The following is a 26294-nucleotide window of genomic DNA, read 5'->3' as shown; positions in this document are numbered from 1 at the left end:
TGGGTCTCACTTCTACTACCCACTAACTACACCCTTGGGTCAGCCATGAAGACTCTTCAGTCCTCATGACCTCCTCTGTAAAATCTCATTAGATGACAGTCACATGAGTTGAACTCTGAGGTCCAGTCAATTTCTAACACTGATTCAAAGAGCACACACACCTCTAACCCAGATCGTCTGAGCCAGGGCCTGTACTTGTATATCTGAGATGATGATGATGATATGGAGAACATATAGCCATGCACATAGCACAGGCCTTGTCCTCAAAGAAATAAAGCTAGAGTTAAGAAAAGACTTGAATAACACTAAGAAGAGGAACTCATGATGTTGGATTTTATGGCATGCTATTGACCCCAGAGTTTCTTCTCTGACAGGCCCCTCTAAACAGCGTTCAAGGAAGTTTGGTTCAGAAGCTCTAAGGATCTCTCTCTCCTGGTGGCAGCGATACTCTCCAAGGGGGTATACTGCTGAGTCACCCTATAAAATGATCCCAAGAAGAAGAGTTTTATGAGGCCCAGGAATAACTCCCAAAGCTCCTTGTGTTCCCTGCTAGAAAACACATCACTGCTGTGAGATTGGCACGCATGAGCCAGCACAGTAGATTTTTGGCAGGAAGAAGGCTTGGAAATTAGCACTTGGCCAGGCATTGTGTAATTCCTATGAATATTTGAGACTGACATCAAGTAAATTTGTCAAGAGAGCTATTTGCTAGAGCTCTGACTACTACCCTTGGAGAGCTGGTGATTTAACGCCCCCCTGTGCCACTGGGGTCAGGGTATGGGACGGCTCTAGTTCTTCCCTGGTGCACAGCCATCCTGGGCAGTCACCCCATTGTGAGAGGCTGCGAGGTTAGCTGTGGCCTTTGCACCATGGGCTGGAAGGCTGACTCAAGCGAGTTCCCAGAGCAGATTTGCATACTATTTAGCTTACAATAATGGAGCACTTACTGATTGCTAAGTGCCACCTCAAGCACTGGTCATACAAAGATGACTGAACACTGTCTCTGTACTTGAGAAGCTTCTAATGCGCCCAGGCCACATTAGAAGACCATCCAATGTTGCTAGGACAGTGATAGAGATAATGACAAGGAGACTAAGGAAGCACAGAGGCCAGGGGAGAGGAGGCTTTCTTGAGATCACCCTCTGCTGCGAGAAGCTTCTGAGTGTCTGTAAGATCTAGCAAGCAGAGTGAAAGTTCTAAAGTTAGACAGGCAGTAGGGCAGGGTGGGGGCCAGGGTGAGATAAGAGACGTGCAGCACCCAGGGTGCAAAATTTAAGATGGCACTCACTCTCAGGTGCTGACCAGGCAGGTGCACAATCCTGAGAGTGAGTGTGTCCTTAAATTTTGCACCTGAGGTCCTCACTTGCCTCATCTTGGTCCCAGCCCTCGCATTGGATGCAGTCACGATGGGCCTTCCGTGCCATCCCAAGGAGCGGGGACTTATCTTTAGATGTTGGAGTGCTTAGAAGTGTTTCAAGCCAAGGGATTGCCCTAGCAAGGCTGGCATTTTAGAAATACCACCCGGCAACTGTTGGGGGTGGGGCTTGACTGGAGACCAGGGAAGAGGCTATTTTAGTAGTCCAAGCAAGAGATGGGGACCTAAACTAGAGGGCAGATGGAAGAAATGTAGTTTTATAACAGTATTTAAGGGGGGAAATCGGGAGGCCTGAATTGAATGTAGCAGATGAAGAAACAGGCTGTATGATGACTCCTAGGTTTCTAGGACAGCTCCTGGGCAGCAGAAATAGATATTAAGGGAGTCATAAATGGAGGAGGAGGTGGAGGAGCTGGAGGAGGAGGGCGAGCTGGCGTGATGGCAGGGTAGAGGACAGGGAGGGATGGGAGTGCTATGGGTATGGTCTGCGAAATATTTGAGATTAAGGCGCCTACGAGGCATCCAGGTGACGTCCAGCGAGCAGCTGGGCAGCTGGGCACAATTGTTAGGAGAGAGATGAGAGCAAGAGACATAAGTCAGCATGTACTTTGTTGATTAAGCCCAGGGAGGTTTCCCAGGGAGGAATCTTAGACTGAGAAGAGTCGCAGTCTGAGGACTGCACCCAAGGGAACCTGAGAAAACCACCACCAACATTTAAGGTACAATACAGGCTCACACTAAAGGTACCAAGGGAGATGGTGAGAGGAAGAGGTAAAGGACAAAGGGTGACCAGAAGTCCCCGGAGTGACTGACAGCATCAGCATTCCAGAGAGGTCAAGCCAGGGAGTACCTGCACTGTAGTGGCCGTTCCTGCTGGCCCCATTTCACAGAGCAGAGGGGGTGGCCGCCGGAATGTGACAGTTGAAGGAGTAACGGGAAGTGAGGAGAGAGTCGGGGAGTACAGGCCAATGAGCAGTTCCCGACTGAGGCGCCTTCCATGAATACAGCAACCCCAGGCCCCTCCCCAGAGGCTCTGAGTCACTTGCCTTAGCACAGGGCCGGGGTATCTGTACTTCAAGAAGCCACTGGGGGTGAATATGCTCTCAAAAACTTGTGAAATGAAGAAGAGAATGTGCCTCCATAAGGTGGAGATGTGGGATCAAGGAAGAGGCTGTTTAGGGGGAGAGGAGCCGACTGAGGGCGAGGAAAGTGTTTGAGGGTGTCGAGAATCCAGGTGAGGACGGAGACCACTAACTCATGGTGGCCTCAGTTGGTGCTTCCATGAGTTCCTCTCAGCAGCATGGAGTGAGGATCAGAGAAGGCGGATTGTGGGATGACAAAACCCCAACTTTTTTGTTGGGGTTTCATCAGCGAGGAGGGGCAGCAGGACAGGGTATCACGTAAGTCAATAAGAGTGTCGCTAAGCAAGTGGCCGAGGTTATGGACAGTGGACCCAGGCAGGTAGCGAAGGACATGGGGTCCCGATGGACACCATGACAGGGGCCCCCGAAGACCTGGAGAGCATGGCAGGTCTAACAGAGATGCCCCTGCAGAAAGCTGCCGACTGACAGGCGGTAACAACTTTCAAATGGCGACAAATGCCTGGATGCCATCTTGATGGGAGTCTAGAATGGAAAACTTCCCTGCATGAAAATTTTCTGCCTTCCGTGAAGTGTAAAATTGCCTTCTCACCTGAAAACACCATGTAACTGGGTTTAGTATTTTATGCTTCAGAGGCCATGTCATACCCAGAAGCAGTACCCTCCCCCACTGCAAGTCAAAGTAAAATCAGAAAATATTCAGTGGAAAGAAAAAAAACAACACAGCAGTAGAATAAAGCGGCAAACCCAGAAAGCATCATCAAAGGAAAGGGGAAAAAACGGCAGCAGAGACAAGCTTTGACATGGTGTGATCTATGAAAATTTATAGAAATGTTACTTTACAAAAAAATCCCAAGGTGCTCTACTTGCCAACCACTGGAATGAAGTCAAAATTCCCACCTAGAGTGTTGCTTTTAATTATCATCCTCTTTATGTTGTTTCTTAAAATAATAACAGGCATTCTAGAGATGACTTAACCAAGATTGCTTAATTAGGTGTCAGATGGGTACCTGTGCCCACGAGCCCATTACCTCTGGCTTCCTTATGCAAATTCGACTGACTATTCTGAACCCAACCAGATAAAGAAACATAATTGGAGCAGCTGGGCTAGAAGCGCAGCTGGGCCATCCCCATGGAGACCAGGCTCCAGCGCGCTTCCTATCGCCCCAGCCTTCCTCCACTCCCTTTTTTTTTACTGAGATGAATGCGCAGCACATCTGAGCCTGAGTCTTCCTTAGGTGACCTCCACATCAGTGCCTTTCACCTGTAATGTATGCACAGATCACCTGGAACCCTTGTTAATATGCAGATTCTGGCTTGGTTGGCCTTGGGTGGAGTCTCTGGGTACAAATTTCTAACAATCTCTAGGGGATGTGGTGTTGGGTCTACTCTTTGAGTAGCTATTTCAAAGGCTCTACGAAGCTCCAACTAGCCTCAAGTGACCTTTGTGGGTTTTTCCTTTTTGGCACCTGTTTATCCCCATTTGCTTGCCTCCCAACAACCCTGCGTCTTCCTGCTGCCCCCTTAGCTATCTTTATTTCTCTCTCCCCTCCACACCTCACTCGCCCTACTCTGGCCCTCTCTTATCAAAAGGCATTGTCTGTAGGCCATCCTGCAAAGAGCTGCTCTCAGCCAATGGCCTCGGTAGATAAGACAAGCTAAAAATTTGACCTGAAATAGAGGGAAGAGAGAAATAACCAGGTATCACTGTGTGTCCCTGAGGGGAACAACCTGCTTTGTTTTGTTTGCTACGTGAGCCAGTGGTCCTACAGCCCTGGAATGTCACAGTGGGAAAGGATCTTGTCTTCTCTAACTACCACCTGCCTGTCCAGTATTTGAATCGCAGAACTGCGGCATTTAGATGGTCCTGAGACAGGAAGCTCACTATTCATCCTGGATCGGCACGCCAGAAATGCCTTCCTGGTACTGAGTTGAAATCTGTCTACCTAGAGCTGAGCTAGTTCTTGGGTCGCTGCAGAGCTTGCTCCAGGCCTTCCAAGCAGCTATCCTGTCACCCTGAGTCATTCCTTTTTCAGGCAGCACGTCCCCAGGTCCTCAGCCATTCTTCTTAGGCTGCGAATTGGCCATGTACTCATTCTCCATTGAGCTCGCTTCTATGTGTCTCTCTGCCTGTGATGCCTGTGCTGAAAAAAGAAATTGAAAACTGTCCCCACCTCATTACACCCTACGTAACTCCTGCTGAACTTACTGACAACCACATCCTTAAGTCATTTTCACACATGCTGCAGCTCAGCCACATCTTCGTAGTCAGTCATAGTTAGACTTAACATTTATGAGAGTTAGTGTCAGTATGGTTGAGAGCCTGGGGTGTGCAGCACTCTATGAAGAGCCATCACGTCATTAGCTGTCACCATCATCGCTTTGCCTCCATTAACTGTTTTAATCCTCACAACAACTTCATGAGGTGGGGGCTATATTATCCCCAATGGATAAGTGAGGAAATGGAATCTCAAAAGACGACAGTCTAAACCCAGGCAATGGCCTTTTTTTTTTTTTTTTGGTCTTTATTTTTTTTTGGGCACAAGTGCAGAACTTTTTCTGTTGCTGTTATCGTAAATGTCGTCTTGTTGTAATCAGTGCTTTACCCTCACTTTGCAGTGTCTTTTGGATTCCTGGCTCTGTCACCCCAAGACACCCATTCCTGGCTCCTAGCTTCATCTTCATGCTGTCTGTCCTAGTTTGAAAGAACACCTTCAATATCTTCATCTAGATCATCCACAGTTCAGAGGCCACTTGACAGCTTCTTACAGATTCTGCTCACAGAAGCCAAGATGTTCAGTCTCCAGAAGTCTCTAGAAGTTTGGGAAGCTCGCTAAGCCATCGGCCTTGTAACCCAGCCAGAGAGGCCTAGGGGGCGGCTGGCAATGACTTGTATTTGAATACATCTGCACCGGGCTCCTGGTGAGCATCTTCTCCCCACTTTCAGGTGTCCATTCCAGATCCTCCCCAGGACAGACAGCCATTCCTAAATTTGTAGTTTGTAGAATTGGCCCTCTGGGCAGGCCAGATGCAAAGAACGAGCAGAATGCAGGGTCTGCAAACACACATCCTGGAGAGGGTAACAAGCATGGTGTGCAGAGAGTGAGATCTAGAAGGCTGGCCCTGAAGGTCAAGGCTCCCAGCCTCTGACTCCACTTGTACAAACACGGGCCTTCTATGTTCCCCCTAAACCACAGGAGGCTGGGCAGCTGCGATAGAGGTGACCTTTCTGTGTAGGGGGAGCTCAGGGCAGCTGTTTCCTTAGCAGGAAGGCCAGAGCTGAGCTGAGGCTAAGATTTCATGTTTGTTTAGGGCAATTTGCAAGAAGGAAGAGCGCTGATGGAAATCCAAGGGGCTACATCCCCCACATAAAGCCATTTCTTGGAGCTGCCACTGTGCAGACTGGCCAGAAAGGCTGGACTGACTTCTCCCCTCTCTCCCTGACTGGTTCTCTTCTCTGACCCCGGACCATTAATGTGACTTGGCTATGTTCAATTAGCACCCTTTTCATGGTGTCAGGATGTCAGCCACCTGTTCCTGTGTTCCCCTCCATTTCCTGTGAACTGCTGGGAAGCAGCAAGACAAGTTTGCAGGGAAATTCTTCTGCCCCAGCAGGTTCCACTTTCAAAATCATCAAGAAAACGCAAACATTGTTTCTCTGTGTGGTCATGCAGAGAAGCTGTCCGTCTCACGCTAGAGCTGTTAGCCTCACACTAGAGCTGTAAGCAGCCGTTGGCAGGCTGAGACAAGTGGAGTCAGAGGGATTTGTGGAAGGCAGTCTTGGTCTCAGCTCCACATCCGGCCTAGCAGTGTGCCCGCTTCTGGGCAGTGTGCCCCCTTCATGCCGTGAAACTGAGAGGGGCAGACGAGGACACTCCAGCCAGAAATGGAAAATGCCTCTGACCTTAGTAAAGTGAGTCCTCGGTATGACCCTGAATGTATGTTTAAAAGAGCTGATTTTGAGAGAGTATCATTAGGAAAACACAGCGGTGAAGGGCATGGACTCAAATCTTTGCTGCTTGGGTTTAAATCCTTACCAGTTCTGTGAACGTGGACAATTTATTTAAGCTCTGCCGATTGCATGTGTCAAGTGGAGATAATATTGGATCTACCTATTGGTTGTAAAGATTAAATGAGGTGATACATGTAAAGTGCTTAGAATAGTTCCTGGCATTTAGTAAGGGCTTTGGAGCTGGTAATTATTATCATTACCATTCTCATCATCATCACCATCGCCACCATTTACTCAGTGTTTAATATGCACCAGACACTTAAGCACAATGAATTGTCTTTAAAAGAAATTTTTTAGAATATTTTATTTATTTTTAGAGGGAGGGAGAAAGAGGGAGAGAAACATCAACTGGTTGCTTCTCGAATGCACCCCAGTCGGGGATTGAACCCAAAACTCAGGCATGCACCCCGATCAGCAATCGAACCAGCGACCCTTTGCTTTGCAGGACGATGCCCAACCAACTGAACCACCCCAGTCAGGGCTGAACTACCTTTTGAAATAGGTGTTATGCTTCACTTATGACTCAGTTGAAGAAACACATTTCAGGTAACCTGCACAAAGTTAAAGAGGTGGAGCCAAGTTAGTCTCTGTTGCTGTTAGCCCCAGAGTGTGCCCCAGGCCCAAAGTCTGTTTGCTGTTAGCACGCTTGGCTACAATCCATACTCACAGCTATATTGCTGAGTACTTCCTATAGACTGGGCAGGGAGCTGAGCACTTTACATGCCTTTACCTTGTTTAGTTTTCATAATCCCATGAGGTAGATACTCTCATTATCCCCATTTGACAGATGAGGAAAGCAAGATTCAGAGAAGCTGAGCAAACTCCACACATTTTTACAGCAAAGAAAGCCAGGATTTAAATCCAAGGCTCTAAAATCCATTCTAATATCCATTGGCTTTGACTGCCAAACAGGTGAGCAGAGTGCTCCTGGGAGGCTGACGACAGTAAGTGGTGGTCATGCCTTCTGATATCCGCTGCCACACAGAGGGACACAGTTTGTCTAATCAGCCCCATTTTCTGAGCTCTCCTGAGGGGCAATTTCTGAAAGGTATTGATTTGCTCAGATTAAGACAAGCTTCTGTGCCTTTCACATGTTAGTTTGTTGTACATGCTGCAAGAATATGGAGGAATCATTAGCAGAAGGAGGCCCTGGTATGTTAGGCAAAGCCTTTGCTGCGTTACAATAGGAGGAATCGGCCAGCAGACTCCTAGGCTGCATTTCGTGGCCAAACACCTGAGCTTATGTGACTGCATCATTCCAAATGTGCATTTCAGTATGAGATCATGAGAGGGCAACTTGTTTGGTAACAAGTAGCAGTATAGACAGAACATATTCACCAGTATATAGGTCAGTGATTCTTAACCACTGGCTGGCCTTCAGAGAGCTTGGGAGCATTTTGTGTGTATATACATTTTCCTGAAGAGAGAGCCCATAATTCTCATAATATGCTCAAAGGAGTCTATAGCTCAAAAAATCAGTTTAAAATCTATCGTTCTAGATTTTTAAATTTTTAAGAAAGCAAGCTTGAAAAAAAGCATTCTTTTTAATGAAAATGGCAATGCCCCCTAGAGGCAAGAATGCACCTGTCTTTTGCATGAATGAATTGTGCTATAATGATCAATTGTTCTCTCTGTTCTCTGTATTTTTGAAGCAAGCGCGTGCGTGTGTGCATGTGTGTGTGATAGAAAGAGAGAGGGAGAGAGAGAGAACTATGTGGGCCAGGTTCTAGCCTAGAGATACAACCTCCATCATAGCATTCTCTCAGTTGAACCTCACAATATCTGTATTAGGTAGGTATCAATTAGCTCCATATATAAATGGGGACATGGAATCTGACAGAGGCATACAAACTTACCCAAGGTCAGTTAGGAAGTCTGTTTGAATCCTAAGATGTTGCACCTAGATTTGTAAATCAAAATATAGGATAAATCATAGAAAATAATTTTTAAATAACACAATATTATTAAAAGATTTTATTTATATATTCTTAGAAAGGGGAAGAGGAGAGAGGGAAAGAAACATCAATGCGTGTTTGGCCTCTCACTCACTCCCTGCTATGGACCTGGCCCATGACCCAGGCATGTGCCCTGACTGGGAATCAAACCGGCGATTGATTCCATTTTTTTTGCAGGCCAGTACTCAGCCCACTGAGCCGCACCAGCCAGGGCAGCGACACGAGCCAGGGCTATTTTTAAATGTTTTTAAGGGAGAAAAAAGTTATTGGAGAAAATATCTTCCTATCCACCCCACCCCCAATTTTTCTAGAAAGTCTATGCCAGATTTCCTTTTTCTTTTCTTTGCTCTTTTCACAAAATCATTTTAATTGTTATTACAGACAGGATTCACCTGTGCTGAAGACTGTCTGGGGGACCACGATTTTATCCCTGCAATGGTGTTACTGGGTTGTGTGAAGATGACATAGAAAGGGACCTGCCAGGAAGGGAGGGGCTAAAATGGATGAACGCGGAGATTCAGTGACTCTTGCAGTGACCATCTGTTCATCTCAGAGAGTCAGGCACAAGGGCCACCAGGCAGAGAAAGGAGCTATTTCAGATGATGGGAAATTAAAAGCTTTGAATTAATATTCACCCCAGGTGAATTTTTCTCAGTCAGACGCTGAGAAAATGTTCATGCCCAGATGTAAAAAAAAAAAAAAAAAAAATTCACCATGTTAGTGTTTGATCAAGAATCCGCAAGAACTCATTTACCTTCTACCCCATTTCCTGAGTCTTTTGCCCCCCAAAATTAAATCAGAGCTAGGAGCTCATGAAGTATGTGTAATATAAATGCATCTTGGTGTGCCCCAAATACAAGGTCACAGGTGGTAGGGGCCCATTCCTGTGCATGCTTTGTCCAGTTAGTCAATCCCAACGTATCCTTTAAGATGAGGCTTCTGTCCCAACCTGGGGAAGACCTTTCCTGGCCCCATGGCTGCATTGCGTGTTGCTTCTTTCTGCTCCACCAGAGCTTTTGAGTGCCACTCATTGCGTTTGTAATTCTTTCCTCTAAGTTTTTATTTTTTGTGTCTCTTTGATCAGATTCCCGACTGAAGTTAGTTTAATGCCTGGTGCATAAAAAATGCTAAAAAAATGAGTACCCTAACAAATATGTATTTGTTTTTTCCTCATCCAAAAGTAATTGCAAAGATTAGTGTCCTTAAGGGAGAATCATTTAAAAGCATCCTGCGTTAAAAAGGGAGGCAGGGTGGGAGGGGGCCCACATTAACCTCCCACCAGGACTTAAGTCAGTGCCAGGAAGTGCAAACATCCAAAGGCAGTGTCCTAGTTATCTATTACTATACAGTGAATTATTTCAACTCTTTGTTTACCACCTCTCTTTGTTTTTGTCAGTTGGGGGTTCCGATAGCACATTATCGTGCCCCTGCTGGAAGGTTAGAGCCTGGGATGGAAGCATCAGATGGCTTCATTCATTCATGTGTCTGGCAGCTGGTGCTGGCTATTGGTCGGGGAGTTTAACTGGGGTTGTCAGCCAGAATGCTCGACGTGTGTCCTTATGATGTGACTTGAGCTTCCTTAGACCATGGCAGGCTGGGGTCGGTCTGAGGGCCGATGTCCTTCCTGACAGACAGAGAGCCAGGCCAAATTCATTCTGTATTTACAGCTTGGCCTCAGAAACCACCTAGCATCACTGTGCCACATTCTAGTGGTTGAGGCAGTTGTAAAGGTCCAGCCCTCAGTGAAGGAGTGTCAACATCACTTTGTAAGAAGAGCATTTGGAGGGGACATATACTGTCTTTTTAAAATGCTATCTGCCACAGCAGCCATGGGGAAAAGCCAGGTTCCTCGTAATAGAATATGTCTAAGAATCCCCTATCATGAGAGATATGAGAAAAGGCAAATGGATTTCATGAAGGTAGTGAGTTTTTCCTTTCTTTCCAGAGGACAGGTAATTATAACTCTGCCAGAAGTGAAAATAGAAAGAAGAAAATGTAATGCCTTGTGACAGATACCTGAAATGTTAGCGCGTTCTGTTTCTACTTATCAGGTCCACCTCATCTTGCAAGACTGAGGCAGTTTCCCTCGCCACAGTGACACTCACATGCCCTCTCTGTGTTGATGAGGTCATCTGCAGACCCCCCCGCCAAGTCACTTCTCATTCCTTGCTCATCTCACTCTGTCACTCCTGTCATGATTCACTCTTGTTTTCTTCTCATTTACCAAAAATCTCATTTTAGAATTATCCTAAGTTTCTCATTGTTTAGGTCAGGACTGCTCTGCCATTCTTGAAGTCTTACCCTCTCTAGTCGTTGCTCCCTGTGTTACATATGTTATTCTGAAATGTGGCTCTTTTATTGATGCGTTGATGATTTCATCATCCATATTGATGATACCCTGACTCCTCGGCTTCTTGGCATCTTCTCTTCCAATGATCTTATCCTCCATCCTTCTCAGCTCCTCACTCCTATGGTCATTGGCTCATACCCTTGATTTACCATCACCTCTTATTGCAGCCTTCCAGGAGCACAATTTAAGATGTCTCTCAGTTCTAGTAATTCTTCCATGCCACGGGAACCTATCATCGCTGATCCTACCACCTTTTCATTGCCCCTCACTCCCTCATAACTTCACTCTCCCCAAATCTGCTCCAAAGTCCTTACTTAGAATCACCCCTTTGCATATGCTGTCAGCTCCCCTGCCCCCTTCCTCGTCTTTTTATTCTCCCAAAAAACTCAGCTCCGATTAATCCTCCCGCCCCATAGCTGCCAATAGGCAGCTACTGGTCTCACTCTAAATCCACGACAGTAACCTCAAGTGGGTCCCTAATGGTGCCCACAGTCACATTTTTCTTGGAATGGGGAATCAAAAGTCACCTCACGTTGCTCCTGTGCCCCAAAGCTGTGACGCCACTCCTTTTGAGTCAGCGGAGCCCACCATCTTCTAGGCATTGCTGCTCAGACCTTAATGCACACTCAGCCAACCTTCAGGAGAAGAAGAAATTCTCTTTAGAAAATCAGCTTCTCTCTGCCAACACCCCAGCTTTCTGGTGGCTTCTAAACCAAAGTCACGTGATGTGACACTGCCTCTGAGGGCACCCTTTCCGTTTCTGCTTTGTTTTCTGTGTACTTTGCTGAGAGAGCTATTTTGGCATCTCCTTCTATTCTTAGCACCAAAGTACAAAGTTAGAACTGCACATTCATTTTTCAATTAAAAGAGCAAGAAGCCCTGACAGGGTAACTCAGTTGGTTAGAGCGCCCTCCCACTGAGCCAAGGTTGCAGGTTTGCTCTTGGGTCGGGTGCATACAAGAGTCGAGGGATGAATGCATAAGTAAGTGGAAGAACAAATCAGTACTTCTCTCTCTCTTTCTCCCTCGTCTCTCTCCCTTTCTCCCCCTTCCCTTCTTCTCTCTCTAAAAATAAACAAATAAAAATTAAAGGCAAAAGAAAACAAGAACGCTGAGGGTGGTGGTGGAAGAGGCTGTAACCCAGTCACTCCAGGGTGAGGTGGAAAGCACCTGAGTAGGGGCCCAAAGACTTTGACTCTATGATGATGTGTCACGTTGGGCAAGTCCCTTTAGCTCTCTGGGTCTCAGTCTCATCACCTGCCAAATGAGGGAACTAAATGAGGCAAATCCTAAGGTTCTTTCTAGATCTTTCATTCTGACTTTGTCACAGGATGCTACTTCATTCATCAGTTTTTCCATACAGTAAAGACTGTGCTTCTTGCCTGGAAGGTACAAAGATAAGCAGGACACCACTCTGGCACTCCAGAAGCTCACACGCCTTATAGAACAACAGCTTGAAATAATCTTATAATTACACCATGGGATGGATGTTTTGGGGGAAGTATGTTCAAAATAGAATGGGAACAAAGAGGACAAAAGAATGAGTTCTCATGGTGGTGGTTACGATCCACAAAGGAAATGCACTAGAGAGCACTCTAAAGTGATCCAGTGGACTTTGCCAGTGTGGTTGGATGTAGGGGGCGCAGAAAGGGCATTCTGGTTATGCAAAAGGGTTCAAAGATTTGGTGAATTTGGGAGACAAATTCCAAGTTTTCCACATGCCTGACCATCAGGCACATGAGGGAATGTATCAGGGCATGAGGCTGGAAAAGACAGAGCGGAACCTTTTCTCTTGTTTTCTTCTCATTTACCAAAAATCTAATTTTAGAATTATCCCAAGTTTCTCATTGTTTAGGTCAGGACTGCTCTGCTGTTCTTGAAGTCTTACCCTCTCCAGTCTTTGCTCCCTGTGTTACATATGTTATTCTGAAATGTGGCTCTTTTATTGATGCCTTCCTCCTGTATGTGTTCAACCAAGTCATTGGTCAAATATTTCCATGCACTGTATAAGGCAGCAAATAATATCAGCTTCGTTTTACAGAGAGAAAACCTAAGTAATCACTGATTTGTAGACTGCTCCATATGAGGTAAACAGACCAGAACTACGGCCCGGGTCTTTATGTCCTGAAAAACTCCATGACTTGCTTTTTTCCAAGTTAAGTGAAATAAATAATCTTGACTGACCTAGGCAATCACATTGGGGCTGTCATAAGGGTTAGACTTAGAGTCAAGTACAGCTTTCGGGAAAAGCTAAATATTGGGAACACCATTTAAGGGTGGAAAGCATCATAAGTTACCACTCAGCATATGGGTTGGTAAAATTAAAATCTTGAGCCCTTGAGAACAGCTCGTTCTTTTTCCCAGTCTAATTGTTTCATAAGGAAACAGTGTTGCCTTTTTAAAAGTCACTGTGGGAGGTGGTTGGTCACCCGCTTCTCAGGACAATAGCACCCAGGTGGGTCACTGTCCAAGATTTGGCCTTAGAGACGCAAAAAGTTGAACTATTAATTCTCCCTGGAAAGATCAGGAACTAGAGGGCTGACTCTGAACTCAGATGAAGTAGATGTTTATTTTATAAAGCAAGCTTTTTATATTGTGTCTCCAGCACCATCTACTGGGAAACAAAAGTCCCCTTATTTGGAACAGAGTTAAAAGTGTCAGACCTAACTCAGCAAGAGGAAGGAGGAAAGGGGAGGAAGGAGAAACTAGGCAGATCCTGTCTAAGAAAGAGAAAATTAAGTATACATGTATTATATTAAGGTTACTTATGTATAGATGTAACCACTAAAAAATACTCTTTCTAAATGATCAGAAACAAACAGACCATATATAGTAAAATATTTTTTTAGAAAAACTAGAATTTATAAACACAGAAAGCATGCCATAAAATATAAGGACAGAACTAAGAACTCTTAGGACATATATATGTCATATTAATGCCATTCAATGTCCACAAAGCAAATCTCAATGGAATGTTGTGTACAAACCAAGTGACTCAGAAAGGTAGGAGATAGAAGAATTCAAAAGCACACCCAACAAAGGAAAGCTAAAGTAGCAGTAGTCTCAATCCTAACCTCAGTAAAGTCTGATTTTAGGACAGAAATCATTAAATCACATAAGGGAAGACACCTTATAATGATAAAAGATGCAATTCACAAAGAAGGCTCACCAAAAATTGAGCATATCTAAGCTTACTAAGAAAACCTGAGGCAGTTTCACAAAATATAATACAGCCAATATTGACCTCTTAGTAACTCTTGAATCAAAAAGGAAATCAAACCCCAAACTAGGAATATATTGAAAATAACTAAACAATATAATGGTGTTATATTATATATTAGACTATATAATAAATGGAAATATTATAATTAACATTATAATTCTATGTCATGGAAACTCTGTATCTCCTGTATTCAAGTTGTTTTCTCCACATCTTCAACCTTCCTCACCCATTCAACCTAACATGATCTCACCTCAAGCCTCAGCTCACCTATCATCCCTTCTTCCATGGAATTTCCTCAGTCTCCCCCCTCTAAGCCCTCCCACTCACACTTCTTGTCTCCTTTCTTCCAGCGGTGTTATCACTGGAGCATTCCTCACTCTCTGCGATTATGAGCTGCTCATATATCTATTCCTCCCTCCAGACCGCAAGCCAGTCCCATGTCTCGTTCATCTGCGCACTGTCCCTACCCGTCAGAGTGCCTGGCCTACAGTCAGTGTTTAGTGAATGTCGATAGAGCAAAAGAGTGACAAAGGGGACGGCTCCTAGTCCATGGCTCTGACTCTGACACATTCCAAGAATGTGCCAGTGGGACGACGGAATGGTGCTGGGCTTCCCCATGTTACTAAACTAAACTCACGGAGCTGACTTCAAAATATTTGTGTTCCCTGTTTGAAATGGCTTGGCCTATCACCTAGGGAAGAAGAGACCTGGAACTTAGGAAGAGAATGAAAGGTGATCAAGCAAAAGGGCACTATTTTCAGAACGATGTACAATCCACATGACAACTTTTGGCAAATGTGCAGAGGACTGTTGGTTGAGAAATGATCTCTCTCGCTTTAATCTCTAGTTGAAATCACTCATGAAATAATCCTGATTTCTCTTTTTTGCTCTCAAATCCCTGATTACTTGTTCAGAGGTTTTAGATGAGTGGAGGATATGGCAAACTATTTTCACTTTTCAATCAATTCTAAGATGCCATCAACTGTAAAGTTCATTATTTTACATCCTGTGAAGAAAGAAAAACCAGACATGTAAACAGTAACATGATTTCAGAGATTTAAAAGTATGGAAATGAGGGTCCTAAATTAATGAAATACAGGATGTTAATACCATAGGTGATTATTTGATGACACCAAGTAATGGGGGTCTCATTTTCCTCATTTGTTACAAGAGCAGTTTGGACCAGAAGAGCTCTGAGAAACCCTCCTGGTCCCAACACCCTTGAGTTCTGTGACGCCAGACAGGATGCCCGTGACTGGGCACTGGTTGTGTGATGCCCACCAAGACAGGGCTCATCTCCATGTCCCTTGTGTGCTTTGAGCTTTAAGAGCTGAGGGGCACCACACCGCAGTGTCTTCCCTCAGGGCTGACTTCACCCACATTATTGTGAAGAGGCTTCAGCATGTCCCACATGATAGGAATAAATGTACTGCTCTTAGAGCTTGAGGAATCCAGTTTACAAACACATGCGCATGCGCAAAGTTCTCACCAACTACAGCTCCTCCAGGAATCATTCCTGGGGACACAGGATTGACTCCAAAATTGGCTAATAGTAGAGTGGCTGTACATTCTGGTTTGACCTGGACTGTCCCAGCGGTGTTGTCCTAGTGGGGGGACCTGTTAAGACCCATGTTTTGTTAGAAGCTCTAATCACTTCTGCCTTCCTTGGACTTCCAGAGCCTTTGTGCTTCCTTGGCTTGTGATTTTGGCCCAGCCCACACCCTTGGAAGGTTGGAGGCTGCGCTTCCCACCTCCAGCCTTGTCTGAAAGGCATTGGGTAAACACTCCCCTCTCACTCAGTTCTGAGTCCCTCCTGCCAGCTGATCTTTGCAAATCCCTGCCTCTGTCTAACACCGAATACCATGCTTGGCACTAGCAGATGATCCATAAATGTTTGTAGAATGAATAGATTTTCCATAACGCAAAGAAAATGATTTGGTGTCTAAAAGAACTTAAAAAGCCTTCTTTCCAAAATCAAGATGGCGGAGGAATGAATGGAAGTCCCACTGACCTCCTCCCAGGACCAATCTGGAATTACAACTAAATTGTGGGGAAATCACCTGGGAGAAACAATTGAACAATAGTGAGAGAGGGGCCTATAACCTCAGAAAGACAGAAGAATCAGCTTTAGCACAATCTGACTGGTAAGGAGTGTGGTAGAGACTCGAGAAGGTGGGTGGGGCACCCACGGGCGGCAGCACCAGAAGGATATTGAAATGGCCAGTTGGATCCCCCTGAGAATGGGGTCCAAACCATAAGCAGGATCTCCAGCCTACAGCACCAGAGCCCAAAAAGTACACAGATAACAACAAGCTGTGAAAAGCAGCAGGATTGCTCTCTGCCAAAGACAGGCACCTGGAGACGCATAGAGCCATTTGAAGTACCAACGCATAAATTTTTATTTGCAGCCACTTACCCTGGTCTCCAGCCAAGGCAGGGTCAGAATGGGCTAGAGTCGCCTGAGGAGACTGGGGAAGGAGGCTTTGGGGAGAGAGCTGAGAGTAGCCAGCTGGATCCCGGTGCTGACTCATGCCCCATGCAGCAGCAGCCATCTTACTCAGGCAGACCACTCCCCTGAGCGGCAACAGCGTAAGAGGACACAATAGCCCCGCCCCCAGGAGGGTCTCTGCCCTGGCCTGGTAGTGCTAAAGCCTGACTACTGAGTACAGAGTGGTGACCATAAATAGTAGATCCCTGGCTAAAGGGGACAGAGAGTGGTCTAGAAACACTTGAGGAGAGGCTGGAGACAGAGGCCCTGGGGAGAGAATGGAGAGAGTAGCCAGCAGGATACCGGTGCTGACTCCTCCTCCATACAGCAGCAGCCATCTGATGCAGGCAGATCACTTCCCTGAGCGGCACCAGCTTGAGAGGACCCAATAACCCTGCCCCCAGGAGGGACTGCTGAGTGCAGAGTGACTAGATTAACAACTGAAGGAGACAGCCACAGACAGTAGATTCCTGGAAGTTTTGAACAGACTGCCTAAGGTCAGACAGGGTCAACATCTGATATCATCAGAGGCAGATCCAGAAAGAAAAAACAGTGGTCTCCTACCATAGTTCACACCACAGAGTCAGGAAATCAAGACAGATCAATTTGAGAAGCAGAAGCAAAAAAAGAAGAGTCTCACACATAATGTGAAGACAAAGAACACCCCCCAATCGAAGGGAAAGGAGGAATCCCCAGAAAGAGAACTAAATGAAATAGAGGCAAGTAAACTATCAGATATTGAGTTCAAAACAATGGTTCTAAGGAAGCTCAATGAGCTCAGTGAGCTCAGAGAGCATTACCAAAAACTACAGGGAAATTATGAGGAACTTATTGCAAATTATATCAGCATGAAAAAGGACATAGAAACTATCAGTAAGAGTCAAGAGGAAATGCAGAATACAACTTCTGAATTGAAGAACACAGTAGAAGGAATCAAAAGCAGGCTAGATGAAGCAGAGGATGGAATCAGTGTGCTGAAGGATAAGGTAGAAAAAAGCTCCCAGAAAGGTCAAGAAAGTGAAAAAAGACTCAAAAAGAATGAAGAGGCATTGAGGGAAATGCAGCACAATGTGAAACGTAATAATAATCGTACAACAGGGATACTAGAAGAAGAAGAGGAACAAGGGATAGCGAACCTGTTCGAAAAAGAAATGATGGAAAACTTCCCTAACTGGAGGAGAGAAAAAGTCACAGAAGTCCAGGAAGCACGGAGGGTCCAATTCAAGAGGAACCCAATGAGGCCCACTCCATATCAATGAGGTTCCACCCACATCATAATTAAAAAGGCAAATATCAAAGACAAAGAGAGCATCCTAAAGGCAGCAAGGGAGAAAGAGGTAGTAACATACAAGGGAGCCCTGGTACAGCTAGCAGCTGACTTCTCAACAGAAACACTATAAGCCAGAAGAAAATGGCAAGAAATATTCCAAGTAATGAAAAGCAAAGGCCTGCCACCAAGACTGCTCTACCCAAGCAAGACTCTCAATTAAAATGGAAGGTGAAATAAGGAGTTTCCCAGACAAAAGAAGGCTAAAAGAACACACCTCCACAAAACCAGCAGTGCAAGATATGCTAAAGGGACTTTTTTAAGAAGGTGAAGAAAAAGAGTCTATGACTACCCAGTTCCTTTCACAGTCACCAAAACTTGATATTACCAATATTTTTAATACTTATTAATCTGATTATGACAATGATGTGCTATTTGAATTACTTTATTATTCATTGAAACTAAACCTATTTTTGTATATTTCTTGCCTATTTCTATTATATTTAAAAAGCTTTAAATGACTTTTTGGTATTCTTTATCCATTTTTTGATTTAATGTTTGTAGAATTTTTTCTGTAAAAAACAATTAACCCATTTGTAAATGTGTTGCAAATCCTTTCCAATTCTATTACTTGTCTAACTTTTTAAATATGTGTATTACTCTATAGTCTTAAATGTTTAATGTAGTCATATTGTTAATATTTTACTTTATAGTTTCTGGGTTTGAATATGTTACTTCAGGGTAAGAAAAATATTATTTTGTATTTTCTCCTAAAACTCCGTAGAATTTACATATTGATTTTTAACTCACCTGAATATTTTTTGTATAATGTGTGAAATAGGGCTCTATATTTGTTTTATTTTAAGTAATAGTGGCCCATGCACCTTATTTGTTGAATAATCCTTATTTTCCCCATTGATTTGAAATACCAATTTAATCATATATTACATTGTTAGATATATACATTTATTTCTAGAATGTTCATTTTATTTCATTGATCTACTTGATTATTTCTGTGCTGGTGTCATGTTGTTTTAATTGCTGAGACTTTATAATGGATTTAAATATTTTAATATTTTATAATGGATTTTGACATTTAAAAATAAAACCAATCTGCATTTTAAAAAAAGAAAAAGAAAGAAGGAACTTCTGCCTTTTGCAACAACATGGATGGAACTGGAGAATATCGTGCTAAGTGAAATAAGCCAGTTGGTGAAAGACATACCATATGATGTCACCTATAAGTGGAATCTATTCAACAAAATAAACTAATGAACAAAATAAACTACAGGCATGGAAACATGGAGCAGACTGAAAGTGACCAGAGGGGATGGGGAAGGAGGACAATGGTGGAAAGAAGGGACCAAACAAAGAACATGTATGAATGACCCATGGACATGGACAACAGAGTGGGAATTGACTGTGGGAGAGGGGGGCAGGGTGGGATGGGTGGAGGAGGGCAAAGGGGGAAAAATTGAGACAACTTTAACAGAATAAACACAATTTTTTAAAAATAATAATAAAATAAAAAGCCAAAGTTTCCCTAGTGCCCCAGTACCAAGGCCCCAGCTGTGTTCTTTCAGCTCGGACCCACTATAGTGGGAAAACCCTCTGTGCCTACTATTCACACTCCTCTCCCCACTGCTCCCACCTGAGGAGACTCCACGCCTCCTCACCACAATTCAAGACCTGACCCTCCTCTTCCCAGACCTCTTTCCCTGAACTTCTAGGCAGACTACATTGTAGGGATGTTTTACTTCTCAGAGAGACTGAGGCCCAGGCTTTCTTAAGCAATGTCCCTTTACCACCAAGTACAGGACCAGGTGGGTACTCACCTCTATAGAGGCCTGGTTTGGAAAAAAAAAAAAAAAAAGGAAACAGTGAATCTAGCAGAAACCCCAGCAGATGTTGAAGAGACCTGACTAATGGGCACAGCCTGCTCCAGTCCCAGGGAGGGGGGTCGGTTAATTTGGCAAAGCATCTCATCTCTTTCAAGAAACAGCTATTTTTTTCACCAGGCTGAGCAGAGAGCTTCAGGTCTTTATGAGAAAGAATCCCAGCCCCTCCAGGATCCTAAAACTGCCTCTGTCCAACCTGGCCACCCCCACACACACCCCTGGCTGGGGTGAGTCTGTTCTGTCCTTCTCAGGAAAATCAGAATGAGCAGTTGCTGTTGAGGATCCTCAAAACCACCTGCTACTGCCTCACCTAGGAGGCTGTGAGAATTTCCTATGATGCTCTTCCTACCTTTGTCTCTTCCACATATCTTGTCCCGGGCTCTGCGACTGGTCTGATTCTTCTCAAAGCTGCTTCCCAGCTGCTGCTTCCCTGCCTGCTTTTCTGACCTCTATAGACCTAAATGTGGTTTGGCTTTATCCCCAGAGTCCATCATGCCGGAAGTGGCCGGGTACTGGAAGTGTATACCACGCAGCCCGGGGTTCAGTTCTACACGGGCAACTTCCTGGACGGCACACTGAAGGGCAAGAGTGGAGCAATCTATCCCAAGCATTCCGGTTTCTGCCTGGAGACCCAGAACTGGCCTGATGCAATCAATCAGGTAAAGCGACAGGTTGACCTGTTAGAGTGGTGATGTGTCCAAGGTCACACTATGTGACAGATGTCATGACACTTGAGTCAGGTCTGTACGATTCAAAAGTCCATGTGTGTTCTCTTCTCCAAGTCATGATAAACACAGGAAACATTTCGCCACGTTAGTAACCTGGCATTTAGCTGTCTTTAAAAATATCTCTTATTTTGTGCCTTCAAAACCTTTATTCAGTTTGTTTCTCATCAGTACCTACTCATTTTCTGCAACCACACTTAAAGATGGTCCTTCATTTCTTCTTCCCTTTTGCTTCCTCATAACTTTCTTTTCTACCTATTTCCCAGAGTAACGCTCTGCAAAGCCCCTGCCTGTAAGACACTTAGAGCTTGTGCCAGAATATAAATCAACATGCTGCTTCCTTCAAGAGTCTTGCTTGCTATGACAGCATGTACTTAGTGATGTAGTTGGTTTTCATTCTGGCTCAAATTTTTAATCTCACTGGAAACCAGTAACAAACAGTTCTTACACTGCCATCTGGTTCTCAGAGCTAGTCTGGAAACCAGCCCTGAAGCCATCCTGGGTGAGGGTTTGACCTGGGCTGGCAAGGCGTAACCTGTGTCTTTTTTCCCCTTCACAGCCCCACTTCCCGCCTGTGCTGCTGAGGCCTGGTGAGGAGTATGACCACACGACTTGGTTCAGGTTTTCTGTGGCTTAAGGAAGTGCCAAGATAGGACCTGCTCCAAGGCCAGGCTAGGAGCCCCTTCGGTAGCCTGTCTTCTATTTGGAAATGAAGACTTAGAAGCTTTAAAAATGATCCTGTGATTTAAAAATCGTATAAATGGTAGCTGTCTGATAACCAGTTTGAATATTGATTTCCTTCCCAATGACTGGCTCCAGGCCGGGTCTGATGACCAGCTCTGTTCTCTGTGTAGTTGAGGACCCAGCTACCAATCATCGTCCAAGCCCTAACCCCAGCCCAGAAATGGCGCCCGGACCCCCATGCTCTGTTGGCTCCATCTCTCCACCCTGCCTCTTTTCCTACTTCTCACCCCTCTTTTCTTTGAGCCTATTCTCATTCCTTTTTTCCTCCTTTTTATAAAAAGCATCAGTCCAAGTATGATTAACTGTCTCTGAGCCTTAGAAGTGGTATAACTTAAAGTACAAGAAAGAATCTGTAATTTTGATTCTCTGCTGTTGAAGTTCACTGAGAAAGCCCAGCCTGGCGAAGGTAGGGAAGAGAGGAAGCTGTTGGAGTCAGGAGCTGTGGCAGCGTGAGGACAGGGCCTTACCTGAGGATTGCACAGATGTTGTTATGTAGATGAGGCTGGGGCTCCTTCTCCTGAAGAGTTGAATCATCAGTGATGGGTGTAGGTTGGTGGTTTTTAAAGAATTGTGTTTTTTTATATACTAGCAATCAGTTGGGGGGGGGGGAGACTCTGCACCTTTGAAAACTGTTTCTTCACTTCTTTAAATCTGTCAGCATGGATCTTTAGAAAATACACCAAGCATGTGTGTTCTGGACTCTATGGTGCACTCCAGTACAAGCCCCAGTGTCTTCCTAGGGGAGAGCTAACTGACTTGTTAGTTAGCCAATTGAGCTTCCCATTCTTCCTCTTTCTTAGCAGCCAACAGTAAACCAAAGATAGTGTTTATTTCTTAATTCATTTCAGCATGGGTTTTCTGAGTACCTATTTCACATAGTTCTCTGCCAAGTCTTTTAAGAGAACCAAGAGGTAATGTGTAAGATGCAGTCTGTCCCCTCAGGGACATCACAGTCTCCCTGGGAGAGACCAATCCGATGCTGTAGAATTGCACAGCACAGCTGGAAGCCTGGAACTAGTACTAACTTTGCTTCTAGTACTAACTTGCAAAGTACTTGGTTTTCCTTTGTTCTAAAAAAAAAAGAATTGTTTTTACTACAAACCTAGAAGTGTAGCCCAAATAAGGATATTCCTCTTCAAGACAGCTGGAAGAAGTTACTGGTATTTGAATTAATTGTTTAGGGAAAACAATAAAGAGCCAAAGTTTGATTGTCAAACTGTAAGTCTGATAAAAGTAAAATTTTAGAAAAATTGACCTTTTGTGGTGGCAACCAGTCTATTCTTTTTCATGAAACATACACATAAAAGAGGGCTTTGATGTGCTTGAGAAAAGACACTACATAGTTGTGAGACATGTAGAGTATGATGTGAACATAATTGTAATATTTTATGATGAAATCACTGAAGATAACAGCAAGAAAAAACTCTATAGTAAGAACTGGACACTTTGTTCACGTGAGGTAGTGAAAATAAACGTGGTATTTGATATGAAAAACATCATGTAACTACAGTGTTGAAGTCTTGTTCAAAATGCAAATATCCAGTAAAATGCAACACCCACTCCCCTCCAAGAAAAGTAAGTCTCCAGGGCCTTAGGAGTCTAACCTTCATTACCATCACCCCCTCCCCCAACCAGATCACTGCTTTATTATTCTGAGTTCTGATCCTTCACAGGCGACCGTATTCCTATCATTAACTATGGGATTTTCATTTTTCCACCTTCCACTCATTTTGCTTAACAAGAAAGATGTGAAGTTAAATAATTGCACAAACACTGCAGTAAAGACTAAACTAGGATGGCAAGCTGTGCAGGTTGAATTGTTGTGACTGTTCAGTGACCAACGACAGTCCAACCTGAGCAGACGAAAGGAAGTTAGCGTCAGTGAATAAATGGAGAGTCTGTGAAAAGCAGAACACATGAATTATAGGACCGCCAGAAGACGGGAGGGAAGCACAACATGTGCCCTGTTCCCTCGCCAGGGCCCATTATCAGTTGTAACCGTTTCAAACAACTGGGTCACCAGTTTGCAATGGGCTATTTGGACAGTTTCGACAGAAGTGCAGTCCTTTTCCAATCAAGTACTTATCTTTTCCCTTTAAGTTCCAGCTTCTTCAGTCCAATTACTCAAATCATAATTTGCTGGGGGTAGCACTTCAGTTATAGCCAAGTCAAGTGCTCAGCAAATCCTCTCACCAAAACAACTATAATGCTAGGGGGAAAAATCAACAGAACAACTTTGCTGCTCTGGAAACTAACCAGAAACACACAACAATCTGAGATGAGATGTGCTTATGTTTGAAAAACTGAACTTGGGTAGGAACAGCGGGGAAGCTGGCCGCCTTTCCTGGCGCTGCTCCCATTCCCCTCTTTCCCAGCTCAGTCACTGTGGAGGCTCTGCCAGGGCAAAACAACATGAGGACGAGCAGGCTGCTGTCATCGATGGGGGGCTCACTCAGTTTGGAGTGGTGGGTGATACCCATGTCCAGAAACTTTCTCAATACAATAGGAGTAATGATCTCAGTGCAAGGTGAGCACGAAGGGCCGATGGCTCTACGACACTTAGGTTGCAGTTGTGATTGGAACACACACATATTGGCTAATTGGGCTGCGCACATGCATAGAAGAGACCAGACAGGGTCTGAACTATTCAAACAACTCCTGGCCAACTCTGAGAGGCTGCATGCATGTGCAGAAAAAATTATGAGGGGCTCAGCAAAAAGTAAAAGCCAGGACAGACTTGAAAACAGCCTAAACACAAAATTCACTCCCTACCTACACACAGGTCCATCAGCAGAGGGAAGAAGTCTGACTGGTTGAAGTGTATTTGTCCAGTTAACGCCTGACCACTACTAAGCTATGCAGACACAGGATAACTGCCTAATAAGCTGTACTTAAAAATAAACACAAGACTTAAAAAAACAATTACCAAAATAACTAAATAGAGATTATAGAAAAGAACCAAGTGAAATTCTGAGGTTAGAATATACAATAACAAATGAAAATTAACTAGAGAGGCTCAGAAATAGATTCAAGATGGCAGGAGAAAGAATAAGAACGAAGATAGATTAAAAGAAATTATTCAATTTGAAAAACAGAAAAGAGATTGAAAAACTTGGAAAAGAACCTGGGACATGTGGGACATCAAGTACGCCAGCATATGTAAGTATAATGGGAGTCCAAAAAAGGAGAGGAGAGAAAGGGACAGAAAAATATTTCAAAAAGTACTGGTAATTTGCGGGGAAAGCTCAACCAAATTTGATGAAAATCACTGTACTATATACTCAAGAAGCTCAACAGGAAACTCCAAGGATACATACAAAGAGACCCCCACCTAACTACAACATGGTATTTATTGCTGAGAGAGAGAGAGAGAATTTGAAAGCAAGAGAAAAATGATTCATCAGTACAGGGGACCGCTGTTACAATTAACAGCTGAATTCTCATCTCAAACAATGGAGTCCAGGAGGCAATAGAATGACATAGTCAATGTGCTTAAAAATCAAGGACTCTTAATATCATCCCAAATGACCCTTCCAAAGTGATGGTGAAATAAAAACATTTGCAGATAAAAATGAGAGGATTCATTGCTAGCAGACCTTTCTTACAACAAATATTAGTAGAGGAGGTTTTCTTTCTGCTGAAAGAAAATTAAGATGGTAACTCAAATCCATGGAAAGAAATGAAGAATATCAGAAATTATAAATATGTGCGTTAATAAGAAAGTGTATTTTCTCATCACTTCTTTAAAAGATATGATTGTATAAAGCTGTAATTGTTATAATAACATGGTATCATTGAGTTTATAATACATATATATAGCACCAGTGAGGAAAGTTCAGAACAAGAAAATATATTGGAGCAAAATTTCTTAATTCATTTCAGCATGGGTTTTCTGAGTACCTATTTCACATAGTTCTCTGCCAAGTCTTTTAAGAGAACCAAGAGGTAATGTGTAAGATGCAGTCTGTCCCCTCAGGGACATCACAGTCTCCCTGGGAGAGACCAATCCGATGATGGTTTTGATAATACCAAAATATTAATCTGAAGTAGATTATGATAAATCAAGATGCAACTACTAATAACTCAAAAGTATAGTAAAAAAAAAATCGAGTTAAAATGATACACTAAAAAATATTTAGTATAAAAGAAGGCAGTTAAAAGAGGAAGAGAAAAAAAGGAGACACAGAAGACAAAATAACTGTAAATCCAATCCCATTAAATGTAGATGGTTTAAACACTACAGAAGGCAGTTTGTCAAACTGAACTAAAGAGCAAGATCTAGTAACTAATGATATACTCGTACACCAATAAGCTAATAATAAATGGATGTGAAAGATAAAGCATACAAACAGCTGGAGTGGCTATTTTAGTATCAGACAAAATAGTTTAAAACAAGAAATATTACTAAATAGGTATTTTATAATGGTAAAAGCATCAACACATCAGAAGATATAACAATTATACATGTTCTATATGCACCTGATAGAGCTTTAGATGTTCTGAAGCAATTCACTGTGACCAGAGGCCATGCCTGGAGTGGCACTGGTATTGGTAAACATTGCTTCAAACTTCCTGAACTGAACATCAACTTTTTCTTTTTTTTAGATGTAACTTCTGAGCACAGTGACCTCTACTGGTACTAATCTAAACTAAAATGCAGGTTCTGCCTTTTTCATAGAAAGGTTCCATTCCAGCATAAGGTCATTTGGTGAGAGAAAGGATCAGAGAAACCTAGAGGATGCATAATAGAACCCTGCTTTGAATTACAGGTTGAGTGCTGCTAACTTTATTATGTAATAGTAAGCCAGACCAATCCACCCAGTAACTAATGAACTAAGCCAGCTAACATTAGCCAGCAGTTTTCAATGCTGGTTGTATATTAAAACCACCAGGGGAGTTTTTTATTTTAATACCCAGGCTTCACCCTCAGCAATTTCAGTTTCATTAGGTATTAAAGCTCTTTGTGTCCTAATATATAACTAGGAATGAGAACCATTGCCCTAGAGTAAAAGCTTTCGCTGTTATCATCTCATAAAGTTCACCAATATTCTAAGTGCATGAATGTGTTCAGCTAGAATTTGCTCCTTAGCTTCATGGAGCACTTCCTTTACAATAAACAATCTTTCCAGACCAAAGGTATGTCTCAGTAAGCCCTGCA

At 43.6% G+C, this 26294-nt stretch overlaps 1 protein-coding gene across 1 annotated transcript in view; it reads left to right on the top strand.

Moving 5' to 3' along the window:
- Positions 1 to 22533, top strand: part of GALM (galactose mutarotase) — a 47923-nt gene extending 25390 nt beyond the window's left edge. The window contains 3 exon segments of the mRNA XM_054570215.1: positions 20076 to 20142; positions 20144 to 20326; positions 20952 to 22533. Coding sequence (XP_054426190.1) covers positions 20076 to 20142; positions 20144 to 20326; positions 20952 to 21029 — 328 coding nt within the window. The 3' untranslated portion in view covers positions 21030 to 22533.
- Positions 22534 to 26294: the final 3761 nt, after the last annotated feature.

The sequence above is a fragment of the Pteronotus mesoamericanus genome, unplaced genomic scaffold (genome assembly GCF_021234165.1).
Source record: "Pteronotus mesoamericanus isolate MK-2021 breed Mesoamerican mustached bat unplaced genomic scaffold, CSHL_Meso_final contig_101, whole genome shotgun sequence".
Taxonomy (NCBI): domain Eukaryota; kingdom Metazoa; phylum Chordata; class Mammalia; order Chiroptera; family Mormoopidae; genus Pteronotus; species Pteronotus mesoamericanus.
This window is presented reverse-complemented; position numbering and strand designations above follow the sequence as displayed.